The 14,375-nt window shown below is 50.0% G+C and overlaps 1 protein-coding gene across 1 annotated transcript in view; it reads left to right on the top strand.

Annotated features, from left to right (window-relative positions):
- The window catches only part of ANKRD13D (ankyrin repeat domain 13D), a 54,927-nt gene that overhangs the window by 13,186 nt on the left and 27,366 nt on the right, over positions 1–14,375 (top strand). Inside the window, exons 2-6 of the mRNA XM_029574336.1 lie at positions 927–1,062; positions 1,488–1,612; positions 7,640–7,685; positions 7,942–8,085; positions 10,017–10,206. Coding sequence (XP_029430196.1) covers positions 927–1,062; positions 1,488–1,612; positions 7,640–7,685; positions 7,942–8,085; positions 10,017–10,206 — 641 coding nt within the window. The remainder of the gene's footprint in view (positions 1–926; positions 1,063–1,487; positions 1,613–7,639; positions 7,686–7,941; positions 8,086–10,016; positions 10,207–14,375) is intronic.

A 14,375-nucleotide genomic window follows, 5' to 3' on the forward strand; every position in this document is an offset into this window, starting at 1 on the left:
TTCAAGATGCTCAGGATAGAAGAATTGAAGTTATCCTTATTCAGGTCTTGAGACCAGAGCAACAGAATTACTTTTTGCTGCTCCTTGGTTCTCAGGTGAAGTCTACGCCTCTCAGGAGCCTCAGGGAGCGGAATCAAGTAGCGGAGCGCTGTCAGAACCGGGAGCCGCTGCCTTAGTTGATGCAGACTGTGACTTTGTTTGCTTTGCGAGAGCGGCTAGGCATTAGCTGTGGTTGCGAAATTGGTTAGCAGATTCAATTTTTAAGTCCACTCTCACTAGGTTACCCTTTAAGGGTTGTCTTTTATTTGAAAGTGAGTTGGAGAACATGTTACATAGATGAGAGAAATCCCAGGTCCCCCTTTTGCCAGAGGATAAAAAGTTAGCATTGCGTCCTTTTGGGCAAGAGGTCATGCTAGAGGCTACAGGCATTGTTGTCCTTGCAGGGGAACGACTTCTCAGTGTTTTCAGACCTTTCAATCCAGAAAGCCTTGGAAGAATGCAGACTCCAAGAGCAGAGCAGCTTCACTGTTTCACTTTTCAGAGCTGGGTCCACTGGGTCCTGGAAGTGTTAAGAGAAGGCTATGCCGTGGAATTCTTTGCATTCCTCTGGATGGCTTTGTGGTCTGTCCTTACAACTCCTACTGAAGAGGGTGGCAGTGGAGACCTCCCTAAGGAGGCTGTTGAACTTGCAGATCGTATTTGCTGTTCCCAAATCGCAAGAACATACGGTCCGCTATTCCAGTTCTTTTGTTGTAAGATACAAGGAGGGTTTCTTTTGGCCCATCCTAGATCTCAAGGCAGTCAATTGCAGGTGACTCATTTCTGTATGGAAACTCTGCATGCCGTACCAAGGGCAGTGCGATCAGGGGCATTCTCCCGTTTCGCATTATTAACTTCTCTCTCTCTCTTTCTTTATGTAACTGCAGCATGACCTGGAATTACTAGATCCTCGAGGGCGGACCCCTCTCCATCTGGCTGTGTCACTGGGGAACTTGGAGTCTGCCAGAATTCTTCTCCGATTCAACGCCAAGATCAGCCATGAGAACAGTAGCGGATGGACAGGTGAGAGGGCCATCGACAGACCTGCCCACCTGCTGGATACTCTCCGGCCAGCCATGTACATACATTGTAGGCCTCTTTCTACCAAGTGAAAGGAAAAATATTTAAAAAGTGGTTTGGAACTGAATTCAGATGTACTTGTGGAGAAAGTTAAATGGAAATTGTACTGTAATGTCAGCAAAGGGTCTCAGGATGTCTCCCACCGATTGTTCTATCCCCTGTTTCTACCTGTCTTTCCTTCTAGCCCAAGGCTGCAGATGTAGATTTCATTCACTGGGAAGATTTTCCACTGATCTGTTATCTTATGTGCGTTGTGGAATTCACTGGCTGTGATATTAATATTGCTACTGTCTCTCTCCCTCGCTCCCGTGGTTTCTCCGCTGTCCCATTTCTTTTCTCCACCTTGTGTGTGTGCCTTCTCTGCTCAGTGCTCCAGGAAGCTGTTAGTACCGGAGATCCAGAAATGGTGCAGTTGGTGCTGCAGTACCGGGATTACCAGCGGGCGACTGAGCGACTCGCAGGGATTCCAGAGCTCCTCAGCAAACTCCGCAAAGTATGTATGCCATGCCTTCCCCCCCGAACCCAACATTAAACAGAGCTGGAAAGAGGAGGATCCCCCGGGATTCCCTCATCAGACATTCATCCTTTACTGAGTCAGGAACCCAGGTCAGGGAACTGTCACCAGTCACTGTGTGCCCATTGTATACAGGAAACAGGGGTCTTTTCCTAGGCTTTCTAAAGGAGATGAACGATCTGGAAATCCTCTGGAGGGGATGCTCATGCCCATACTTCTGATTTTATGCTTAATTATACAAGGTTTATGATATTTTATGGTACCTTATGTTATATGTTCTTTTTTTTATGCTGTTCTTTGTTTTAAGCAGTATTTTTTTGGAAAAGCAAAATATAAGAAGCTAAAAATAAATAACATGTACCCTTTGTAGAGGAGTCTCTGTACTCCCTGGAAGATCCTCTGGAGCATTTATACCTCCTAGAGGATCCTCTGCAGCAGATGTGTAGCCCTGGGGTTCTCTGGAGCACATCTGCCATTCATTTGTGCCTGTTGTGATAAAAATTTCCCTTTTCTGTTCATACCCTAGAACAGTCCAGACAAATGGGTTTTGCATCCCTTCCAGCAGATGGAGGCAGAGCACAAAAACTCTTCAGGCATTTCTACATAACCGAGCGTGCCGCCTGCAGTCCCTCAGTATTTCTCTGTCTCCAGCAGATGGTAGAGGTGCAGACCTGCAGTCTAAAGTTTAAAAAAAAAAAAAAAGGAGAGATTTAAGTTTGGAAGAAAGAAGATTTCTAAGAAGAGGGCTCCCTGAGGTGTTAGGTTTCTTCGTGGGCCATCCCTCAGGTAGAGCAGGATGAGTGGGGGTTTGGTAATCCCTGCTCTAGCTCAGCCCTTGGCTTCAAGGGGGAGTGAAAGCCAGTGGTCCTGGTTCCCTACTCCCTCTGGGTCCCCGTCACCCTCAGCTGCCGGCTGCCAACTTCCAGAAGCAGGGAAGTATTTCATTTTCCTTCTCCTTCCATTGTGTGTCTGCTACTGCAGGTCTGTTTGTTTAAATAAATAAAGGAAGCAGTGATTTAGGCTGAGTGGCTTGGCTGCCGGGAGGCAGAATTGGGTGAGTGGGGGACCACTGAGCAGTTTTGGAGCGTGTTGACTGCGCCGGCAGCAGTTTTAATGAGCAGGGAGGTATTTTTAACCACGACCGTGGCTTATTGGCGCCTCCGACTCTGCACAGGAAATTGTCATGGCTGTGGTTTGAGGCGATTGCGCCTAGATGCAGTCATGTTTTGCTCAGATTGTGTCTCCGGATAGGTTGGAACCTCCGCGGGACTCATGCAGTGGGGGGGGGGGGTTAGTCGTTCCACTCGATCGTTGGGGGGGGGGGGGTTAGTCGTTCCACTCGATCGTGCGGGGGGGGGGGGGGGCGGGACAGTGGAGGAGACGCTAGCCATCTTAGCTCCATGTTTTAAGAGCCAGGCTTCTGCAAGGGAGTCTCGCGATTCCCCTCCTGCTCTCTTTCCTGTTGATCAGCACCCTGTTGGGGACAGGGAGGGGGAAGAGGTCCAGGGAGATGCGGATCAGGATCAGCATTTCACTGATTCTGAAGAATTCTCTGCAGACTTTGTCCTGATCCTTCATAAGGCCTTTTTGGCTAAGAAGGAGGCAGGAGCTAAGCGCTCTCTCCTCAAAAGACCCATTTGGCTAAGAAGCCTAAGGCAGGCAGTTGGAGGCGGGGGAATTCTTCGACATTTCGGCTTTTGTCATCCCTCTGGTGATGAAGAGGACACATCGAACGAGGCAGAAGATACTGATTAGCCACAGGGAGGTCCAGGGGGTGATCCAGACAAAGGTCCCTGTGAGCACTTTGGCTGATACAATGCAGAGTGTGGAGGACATCCCAGTCACAGAAGGGGATGATCCTAGGGTGGTGAGATTGGTCTGTAAGAAAAAGTTGGGAAGATCACACAGGAAGATTCTGACAATGAGGGAGTGAATCTGGTCTTGGATGGACTATGGGGATTGCCTAAGGCATTTCCTTTACCAAAGAAGGTGACGACGTTGGTGGATCGGGAGTGGGAATCTCCCGAGGAAGGTCTAAAGATGTTCAGGGCTATCGCTAAACTATATCCTTTGCCGGAACAGACCATGGTATGTTGGAAGCTTTCCAAGGTAAATGCGAGAGTATCAGCAGTGACCAAGAAGATGACCATCCCTGTGGCAGGTTTGGCCACTCTGAAAGATATCCAGGATCAGAAGCTGGAGATTCTGTTGAAGAGACTGAGGTCTCAGCCTTAAGCCTTTATGCAGCGGTTTGCGGGAGCTTGATGCAGAGAGCTTGCTTGTGCTGGGTGCAGAAGTCACAAAAGAAGGTGTCGGGGGCAAGAAACGACGCTGCTCAGGCGGCCTGCTTTGGAGACAGGAGTGGCCTGTGAGGCGGATGCCCTATACAATATAGTCCGGACTTCCGCCAGAAATAATGGATTCCATGTGGCAGCACGGAGACTCCTGTGGTTGCGGAATTGGTCAGTGAATGTGTGGTCTAAAGCCAGCTGTGTAACCTCCCCTTTAAAGGGAAATTGTTGTTCATTGAGGATCTGGAACAGCTGTTGAAACAGTGGAATCAAAGGGAAATAAATTACCCGAGGATAAGTAGACCAGCAAGAAGTCCTCTCCGCCAGGCACTCGTTTTTGAGATGCAAGGAGATTTCAGTTAAGTTAGAGGTTCTTTGCCTACAACAGAGAAGCAGGGCTTGGGTAGGCAGCAGTCCTTTTGGGAGCAGCGTAGGCCCTCCTGTGAAGGTGCTGGCCAGGGGGCCGAAGGAGGTAAGGGGGGCCAGTGAAGGCAAGCTGCTCTGCTCCTCTTTGGAAGCCATCAGAGGGAGACTATTCCTTGTTTTATGATGTGTGGTGCAGAATCACATCAGACCAATGGGTTCTGGAGGTGGTAAGAGATGGCTATGCCTTAGAAGGTTTTTGCCCGCTCAGGGAAGCCTATGTGGTTTTCCGTTGTCTCCCTAGCCAAGTGGGAGGCGGTGCAGGTCACTTTATAGTGGTTGCAATGCATGCATGCAATTGTTCCGGTTCCCCCTCAGGAGCAAGGATGGGAAGGTACTCAGGGGCAGATTTTCAAAGCAGTTCCAGTTTTGGGCCCTTCCCTTTGGGTTAGTGACATCTCCAAGGACGTTCACGAAGGTGATGGTGGTAGTGGCGGCGGTACTCAGGAGGGAAGGAATCTTGGAGCACCCGTACATGGACGATCGGCTCATCGGGGCAAAGTCAAAAGTGGAATGTTGTCATTTGGTTCAACGGGTCATGCAACTGCTGTGCTCGTTGAGCTGGGTGGTGAATCTGGCAAAGAGTCACTTGGAGCTGTCCCAGTCGTTGGAGTATCTGGGAGCGCAGTTTGATACCTGGGTCAGGAAGGCGTTTCTGACCACTGAGAGGGTGACCAAGTTGCAGGCTCAGGTGCTCCAACTTCTGTGGTTTTTGATTCCCAGAGTCTGGGACTACTTGCAGGTCCTGGGTTCTATGGCATCTATGCTGGTGTTACTTCCGTGGGCTTTTGCTCATATGTGACCCCTTCAGAGGGTGCTTTTATCCCATTGGAATCCACTCTTGAGGAATTTCAAGTTCCTTTACCACTTCAGGGGGATGCCAGTTCCAGTTCCTTTACTACTTCAGGGGGATGCCAGTTCCAGTCTTTCATGGTGGCTGTCTTGTCCCAGTTTGGAGAAAGGGATAGACCTGGAGGTTCTGGACTGGGTGATGGTGACCATGGATGCCAGCCTCTGATGTTGGGGAACGATTTGTCAGGGGAAAACTGCCCAAGGTCAGTGGTCACCAGAGAAGGCATCCTGGTCAATCAACCGATTGGAGACGAGAGCAGTTTGCAAAGCTTTTCTTGCCTTTCTTCAGCTCATTTAAGGATGTGCAGTGCGAATATTCTCAGACAATGCACCGACGGTGGCGTACATCAATTGTCAAGGTGGTGTTTGGCGCAGGAGGCACAGGAATTGTTTGGGCGGAAAACCATCTAGTGGGTGTGGCGGCATCGTACATGGCCAGAGTGGACAACATGCAGGCAGACTATCTCAGACAATGGCTGGATCTGGGGCGGTGGGAGTTGTCAGCGGAGGCCTTTGCCCTTATACAAGCCAGATGGGGCAGGCTGGAGTTGGACCTCATGGCAGTTCCAGGAAACGCAAAGATGGTTCAGTTTTACAGCCGCCAGAGGGAAGTCTGTTTCGAGGGCATCAACACCCTCATCCAACCATGGCCGATGGAGCTGCTGCTCTACATGTTTCCCCTGTGGCCTCTCATAGGTTGAGTATTGCGTCGCATCGAACATCATCCGGCAGGTTGATTTTCGTGGCACCAGAGTGACTGTGCTGACCATGGTTTGCAGATCTGGTTCATCTCGTTTGACCCATCTGCACGGGTTTTTGCAGCAGGGACCCATCTTTAGACCAGGCGGATCCCTTTTGTCTTGGCTTGGCTTTTGAGAAAGGCAATGTTTTCACTTGAAAGGATACTCAGAGCTGGTGATTGTGACTTTGCTTCAGGCAAGGAGGCTACCACGTCTTTGGCTTATATCCGGGTTTGTTTGAGTCGTGGTGTTTGCAGAACGAGCTGCAGCCATTGCACATAGATGTTCCTCAGATTTTAGCCTTTTTGCAAAGCAGGTTAGCTAAGGGATTGGCCTATAATTCCCTCCGAGTTCAGGTGGCAGCCTTAGGGTGTCTTTGAGATAAGTTGCAGGGAAAGACCATTGGAGTCTCATCCGGTTGTTTTGCATTTTCTGAAGGGAAAGAAGCATCTGCGTCCTCTGGTCCAGAATATATGTCTAGCCTGGAAACTTAATCTTGTCCTTCGAGTTCTTTGTGGTCCTCCCTTTGAACTGATTAGAAGGGCTTCTTTGAAGGATCTTACCTTTAAATCCGTTTCTTGGCCATTTGCTCAGCTAGGATGATATCGGAGCTTCAAGCATTATCGTGTAGGGACCCTTTCCTACGTTTTTCGGAGGATGGTGTATCGTTATGTATGGTTCCTTACTTTTTGCCCAAGGTTGTTTCCTCATTTCATCTCAACCAGATGGTGGAGCTACTGTCCTTTCCACATTTGTCATCAGATACTCCTTTTGCGAGGGAGCTTTACTTATTGGATGTGCGGCAAATTCTCTTGCGGTATTTTAAGGTGATGAATGCCTTTCGAAAATCAGATCATCTTTTTATCCTGATCATTGAAGCAAAGAAGGGAAATAAAGCTTCCAAGAGCACAATTGTAAGATGACGGAAGGAGGCGACACGTTCAGCCTATATCTGTAAGGATCGGTCTGTTCCGGAGGAGTTGTGGACACATTCCACTAGAGCACAGGCAACCTCCTGGGCAAAGTGTCAACTGATTTCTCTGCAGGAAAATTATCGAGTGGCGACATGGTCTTCACTTCACACTTTTACCAAACATTACCGCCTGGATGTGCGGGCACCGGAGGAGGCTGCATTTCGGGACAGTGTGTTGCTTGCAGGTCTTTCGAGTTCCTGCCCAGTATAGAAGGACTTGGTTACATCCCACTTGTCTGGAATGATCTGAGCTTTGAACAGGAAAGGAAAATTGGTTCTTACCTGCTAATTTTCGTTCCTGGAATACCACAGATCAGTCCAGAGACCCATCCCTTTTTTCGAAAAACTTCCTCGCTTCTGGATGTTGCTAAGGCACTTTGTAATCATATGCAGATTTACTAAGATTGCACATAGGTCATTCCTTAGAGTTACTAATTATTATAATCCTTGTTTTGAGACGGGGGTCCTAGTTTTAGGGGGCTCAACTTTGAGTCTCTGCTCGCCCAGTGTTGTTTGTGTTTGTTGGATTGGACATCTTGGCTTGGGTGCAGGTCAATGCTGAGGGACCTCAGGTGGCACGCTCTGTTATGTAGCAGTGCCTGAAAAGTTTTTATTCTCTGCCTTCTTCTGCTGGTAGGGATGCAAAACCCACTTGTCTGGACTGATCGGACGTATTCCAGGAACAAACATTAGCAGGTAAGAACCAATTTTCCTTTCTTTCCCTCAGGCTCCTGATTTCTATGTGGAAATGAAATGGGAATTCACCAGCTGGGGTAAGATCTTAGTGTGGCTTTAAGGGGCAGATACAAAGATGAGGATGAGTTTTAAAGTCCTTCTCTTTATTGCTTTCCTCCTTATCTGTCTGCCCGTCACATTTCCCTCTCTGTCTCACTGTTTCCCTTTCCTTCTCTTTATTCTTTTCTACTTTATTTTGTTCCACTTTCGCTCTGCCTGTCATACTTCCTTTCTAGTCTCTCTTTCTCTCTCTCATTGTCGGTTTCTCTCTCCTCCTTGTTTTCCTCTCTTCAGTCCCTCTCGTCTCTAAGATGTGCCCCAGCGATGTTTACCGGGTCTGGAAGCGCGGCGCGAACCTCCGTGTCGACACCAGCCTCCTAGGCTTTGAACACATGACGTGGCAGCGAGGGAGGCGGAGCTATATCTTCAAGGGCGAAGGTCAGAGGCAGAAGTGCATGCTGGGTGAATTGTGCATAGTCTGGAAAGGATATTTGCCATTGTGGTGGGATATGGGAGTTGTCTTCTATTTGGGATGGCTTTTTAGATTTATCTTTACTGTGCAATCATCCCCAATTTAAAAAAAAAAAGGCTCGTTAAAGCTGCAATTTGTTTGTAAATGGTTCAAGTTCAAAGTTAAAGCAGATAAAATTGTTCCCTTTTTCATTCCTGGTGAGTGAGATTTCCTTCTACTTCATTACATAGAGGGTGATACTCTGAAGCTACCTGTCCGGTTAAGTAGCAGCCTCTGAATATCCGGCTGTGTTCAGTGGCTGCCGCTTTAACGGATAAGCCACTTAGGCCTAGAGCCACTCAGTCGCAATCTTTTTTTGCAGGAGTCCCACTGTTGAGGGGGGTGTTGCTGCAATAGTGGGGTCCCTGTCCCGAAAAAACATTGAGGCTGTATGGTGCGGCGTTTTGTTTCATAGCCAAACACAGTGGGACAAATATTTATTTATTTATTTATTTATTTTACGTGGCTAGCGGCTCTTTAATGTGATAGCGACCCCCAACCTCCAGGTACCGCCATCACTTTAAAGGGCTGCTGCCAAAACGAAAAGATTGGCTGGGAAAAATGGGGAAGTCGAGCAGGGGACAGGGCTGATCCTCGGCTCAACCCGGGGCCACCAGTCAAGATGGCTCCTGACACTCCAAAAGGTTAAAAGAGAGAATTAGAGGCACACGCAGAGATGGCCCCTAACCCCTGTCATCAACAATGTGACCTCCCACCCCCCCCCCCTACTCCCATCCTTTCATCAATAAAATGAAGCCCTTCCCATGGAATTATTATGGGCAAGGACCCCTCTCCCACGCCCCCACACCGAGCACCCTAAATAGTACCTTCTTCCCAGCCCCCAAAGGTATATGAAAACTCATTGGTGTTCAGTGTCCCCTCCCTCAACCACTGAACCTTAACAACTGGGCTTCGATCCCTCAAAAGGGCCAGGGTGACCTCTAGCCCTGGGCCTGTCTGTGCCATTTTTCACAATGGTGCCGACCTGACCTTGTCTTAAGAGTCAGGGGAAGGGAGGGGTCTCAGGGGGGTTCTATCTATGGCAGAAAGTTGAATGACTTTGGGGGCTCAATCTTGAGATGGGGACAACCAGAGCTACACACAGTACTCAAGGTGTGGTCGCACCATGACTCAGTAAGAGAAGCAATATGGCATTTTCCATTTTATTCTTCATTCCTTAACATGATGGACATAGAAGGCCAGTTTTCCCTGTAGAGAATTGAGCTAAATGTATCCTTTTCTTGACTCTGTCTCCTCATGTGGTCTCACTCTTAGGTTGCCTTTCCTTTTGGCTGAAAATATCTTTTGATCCTGTTGGAGGCAGTTTTCAGCATGCTGCTAAGATATCCAGCTGTTTTTAGCTGCTAACTTTAGGATAGTTTCAAGCTAGAAGCTAGGTTGGAGCTGGCTAGATTGTGTCTTGAATATTATCCTTTCCTCGTAAATTGTAGCCTCTTATCCAGCTGCTGAGTGATTTTTTTTGAAAAAAAGCCTCCGCTCCCTTCTACCCAATCTTAGCCAAAACGTTGCCCTTTGGACAGGGCCTGCAGCCTGATCAGCAGATAACCAAGTTCCCCCAATTGCCGGCAGTTTCCCGTCAGACCGCTCTCCCTAACCCCAAAGTGCCTTGTTTTGCCCCAGACTTCCTCCTCCAGATTCAGTCATTCATAATTCTGGAGGAAGCTGATTTCCCTGGCAGTTGTGGCGTGATGCCAGTAAGGTGTGCATTTATTACAGCAGCGCTCTGCTAACCCTGCTGGTTTCCTCCTTGGAGCCTCTTTTTTATACCTTGCAGCGATTAGGTAGGAGATCTGCCAGGCTGTGGCGTTTATAAGGAATGCCATGCTTTCTCTGCCAGAGGAGGGTGCTGTGGTGATGGAGGTGGACCACGACAAGCAAGTGGTGTACACGGAGTTGCTGTCCCTAGCGCTGCACGAGCCGGAGCTGATGCTGTCCGCTATGCAACCCTCCGAGGAGCACGTGGCCAGCCGGCTGACCTCGCCCATTGTCTCCACACACCTGGACACCAAACACATCGCTTTTGAACGGTGAGAAACACCAAGAGGGCTCCTGGGCACAGGGACAAGGAGACTGGGAGCTCGGGCACGCGAGTCTGTATAGGTGTGAGGATGTCCATTTGCGCGTTTCAGCTGTATGCTAAGTTCTCGAGCCTTTTCTGAGGCGTTTGAGAACATGCAGGTCCCTTCTTCAGATGTGACTGGGGAGGAAGTCAGGAAGCATTTATAATTGAAGATTTCCTAGCGTGTAGCCAGATGGACTCAGGACCAGTGGGTTATGTGCTCTTCTGCTAGCAGATGGGAGACGGAGTCAGATTTCAAAGCTGACGTCACCCTAGATATACCCCTGCAGTGACCTCAGCTCTTCAGTATCTCTCCGTCTCCTAGCAGATGCAGACACTACCCCACACACTAGAATAGTGTTAAGAATTACAGCAAAGAAGAACAATTTTTTTTTTTTTACCTTTAAAGAAGATCTCCTGCGGTGATACCTAAGGGTCCCTCCCCCAGTTGAGAATTCCTGAGTTGATTTTTGATATCCCTCAGAGGTGTGCCTTGGTCCGCTAGCCGATTCCTGGCATGGACTTAGCCCCCAGAGTGGCTGAAAGGCAGCGGGTGCAGAACCGAGTGCAGCGGTGAAGGTAAAGCTCTCTCCCCCTGCAGCTGGAGAGCGTCCCAGCACGCGGTCAGTAAGCGCCGAGACCAGGTAAGCAGAAAATCTTAAATTAAGGTCTCCAGAGCTCAGATTGCCGTACCGATTCAGTCTTTCTTCCGGCGAGGCAAAAAGGGAGCACCGATTGTGTTGAGCAGCTTTGGTTGACCTAGGCCCCGATCCGGTGCAGGGGTCTAGACACATGGAGACCCTCGGGGGCGCCATCTTACGCGCGGGGTGCATCGGCACCATCTTCCCTTCTCGACCGGCTGTATGCGCGGGGCAGGCCAGATGGCCGATGCGCCCAACTTGTGCGCATCCAATATAGTGGCGCACGTAACTCCACACACAACAGCGCTCAAAACTACACACGCGCACAGTGCTCGAGTGCATAACTGCGCGCATATTGAAACGCATTACCTGTGCGTCTATATCAGAGGCAATGGCACCGGCATCCAAGAAGCTCAGATGGCATTCTCTTTGCACAGCCTGTCACATTAGAGCTGCACATCCTGTCTGTGCCATCATAGCAAAGAAGCCCAACGGGTACCGAAGCCTGGCCCCTCACAGTCTGAGGATGGTCCAGGACTACTACATACGATAGTATCCCGGACCTATGTAACTCCGAAATGGCATCGCCACAAGAGGGCATTTCAGGGGCTCCTGCTCCAACTCCCCCCCTGGGGCTAACATGGACCCAGGGGCCTTATCCTGGTTAGAAGTTTTCCAGGGACTGCAAGCCTTCATTCAGGCGCAATCAGCCCCAGCTGCGACCCAGGTCCAATCCCAGCACCTGACCCTCCTGGTCCTGCTTGGTGCCTCGAGACATGCCTTGCCTCACCAAGAATTTTACTGACAGGGACCCGGACACCTCAGACGATGATGGTGCCTCACTGGAGGAAGGGGAAATCCCTCCAGGCCTGGAACCATACAGAACAATGCTTCGTTTCTTCCACAGGGATGAATTGCCAGCCCTTATTTCACAGACCCTGAAGACTCTCGAGGATCCCAGGCACGGACTCTATGGCAGAACCAAAGAAGAACTCCATTGTGGTGTCCCTTCGTAAGGCCTCATGCTATTTCCCAACGATGGAAGCTATCCAGGAACTGATTGACCTGGAGTGGGATGCCCCGGAGGCAAGCTTTAAAGGAGGTCGAGCCTTGGAAGCCTTGTACCCTCTGGAACCAGCGACCAAGGAATGCCTGCATATTCCAAAAGTGGATGCCATATTCTGCGCCATCTCAAAGCGAAAAACCATTCCCGTGGAGGGAGGGGCGGCACTGAAGGATACTCAGGCGATTAGAATCCATCCTTAAGCAAGCATTCGATGCAACAGCTATGACACTGCAGATAGCTTCCTGCTGCGTGCTGGTGGCACGTTCCTGCTTGCTCCTATCTAGAGAGGCAGATAATTCTGGAACGTATGCTGGTGAAACGATAGAACCTGCAGCAGTCTTCCTGATGGACGCAAGCTCAGACCTGGTGCGTACCTCAGCCAGAGGAGTAGCCTCGGTAGTGGCGGCCAGAAGGCAGTTATGGTTGCAGAACTGGTCGGCAGACGCGACTTCTAAGGCGATTCTCAAAAGAACACCCTTTAAGGGATCTCTCCTATTCGGAAGCGAATTAGAGAAGTTAGCCAGCAAGTGGGGCGAATCCCTGGTGCCTTGGCTACCGGAAGACAGGAGTAAAAGATCCCAATGCCCCTCCCCCAGAAGAACTAGGGGCAAAGGCTCCCAACGTTTTCAACCCTACAGGAACTCATCATTCCAGGTACCTCGCCCCTCCGGAAAGTCCCAGCCCTTTCAGAACCGACAAACCAAGGGAGGAACAGACCTAGGGGCAGTTTCGAACCGTGCTTCCCAATGAGAATGGGCCGACCCATCCACAGGAAGAGGAAATAGGGGGTCGGCTTTCCCTCTTCTACCAATGATGTGATTGGACAAATGGGTACTAAATATCATAATAAATATCATTCGAGAAGGTTACTGTCTGGATTTTCGCAGCATCCCTCTGGACAAATTCATGATATCACCCTGCCACTCCCACACCAAGAGACTGGCAGTGGAATCCACTCTGGCAAGACTACCCAGAAAGTTACAGGGCGTTATTCCATCTGTTTTATCGTTCCCAAGAAATAACGATCATTCCGACCCATCTTGGACCTCAAGAACGTCAGCCGTCATCTGCGGGTACTACACTTCTGCATGGAAACACTCTACTCCGTAATAATGGCAGTACAACCAGGGGAGTTCCTGACCTCCCTGGACCTCTCCGAAGCCTACCTTCACATTCCAGTCCATCAAGAGCACCAGTGTTTCTACGCTTTGCGATACTAGGTTACCATTTCCAGTTCCGAGCACTACCCTTCGGCCTAACAACCGCCCCCAGAACATTCTCCAAAATAATGGTGGTTGTGGCGGCAGCACTAATGAAGGAAGGGATCTTGGTACACCCTTACTTGGACGACTGGCTGATCAGGGCAAAGTCTCCAGAAGAGAGCTGGCAGGTGACCAGCAGAGTCAAGAACCTACCTCAGGAACTTGGTTGGGTCGTGAACACAGTCAAGAGTAGTCTGCAGCCCTCTGTCTCTGGAGTACCTGGGGGCCTGTTTCGACACCAAACAGAACAAAGTCTTCCTCCCTCCCCCGAGGAGAAGGAAGCTGATGGAATAATTATGATGATTGATGACCAATGCATGTCCCAAGGTATGGGACTATCTTCAAGTCCTCGGGCTCATGGCATCAACTCTGGAAGTTATTCCGTGGGCAAGGGCTCACATGCGACCACTCCAGTGCTCCTTACTGTCATGCTGGAACCCACTGTCCCAGGACTAAATTTTTCTCCAACTACCAGCAGAGGTACGTGCTCAGCTTCAATGGTGGCTACAGGAAGTCCATCTAAGCAGAGGAGTAAGCCTATCCCTACTGAACTGAATCCTGCTCACCATGGATGTGAGCATATGAGGGTGCGGGAGCCCATTATCAGGAACTGACGGCCCAGGGACAATGGAGCAGGGAAGAGGTGGGATGGAACATAAACCACCTGGAAGCTTGAGCAGTCAGACAAGCTTGCCTGCGATTCAGCCACAGACTCCGAGGCAAAGCGATTCGAGTAATGTCTGACAATGCTACAACAGTTGCCTACATCAACCGCCAGGGAGGAACCAGGAGGCAGCAGGTGTCTCTGGCGATAGATCCTCTCATGGCATGGGTGGAGGTAAACCTACAAGGGATCTTGGCCTCCCACATCGCAGGAAAAGACAACGTCTCAGCAGACTTCCTCAGCAGAGAGCCTGGACCCGGGGGAATGGACGCTGTCGACCACAGCCTTCCAACTGATAGTAAATCGCTGGGGCCTCCCAGCCATGGACCTACTGGCCACCTCTCTCGGTGCCCAAATCCCCAGGTTCTTCAGCCGCAGACGAGAGCCACACTCCCAAGGGATTGACGCTCTCATCCAGACCTGGCCAGAGGAAGACTTACTGTACACCTTCCTCCCCCATGGCCACTACTGGGCAAGATAGAACACCACAGAGGACTAGTTCTA

This window comes from Rhinatrema bivittatum, chromosome 13, assembly GCF_901001135.1.
Source record: "Rhinatrema bivittatum chromosome 13, aRhiBiv1.1, whole genome shotgun sequence".
Lineage (NCBI taxonomy): Eukaryota > Metazoa > Chordata > Amphibia > Gymnophiona > Rhinatrematidae > Rhinatrema > Rhinatrema bivittatum.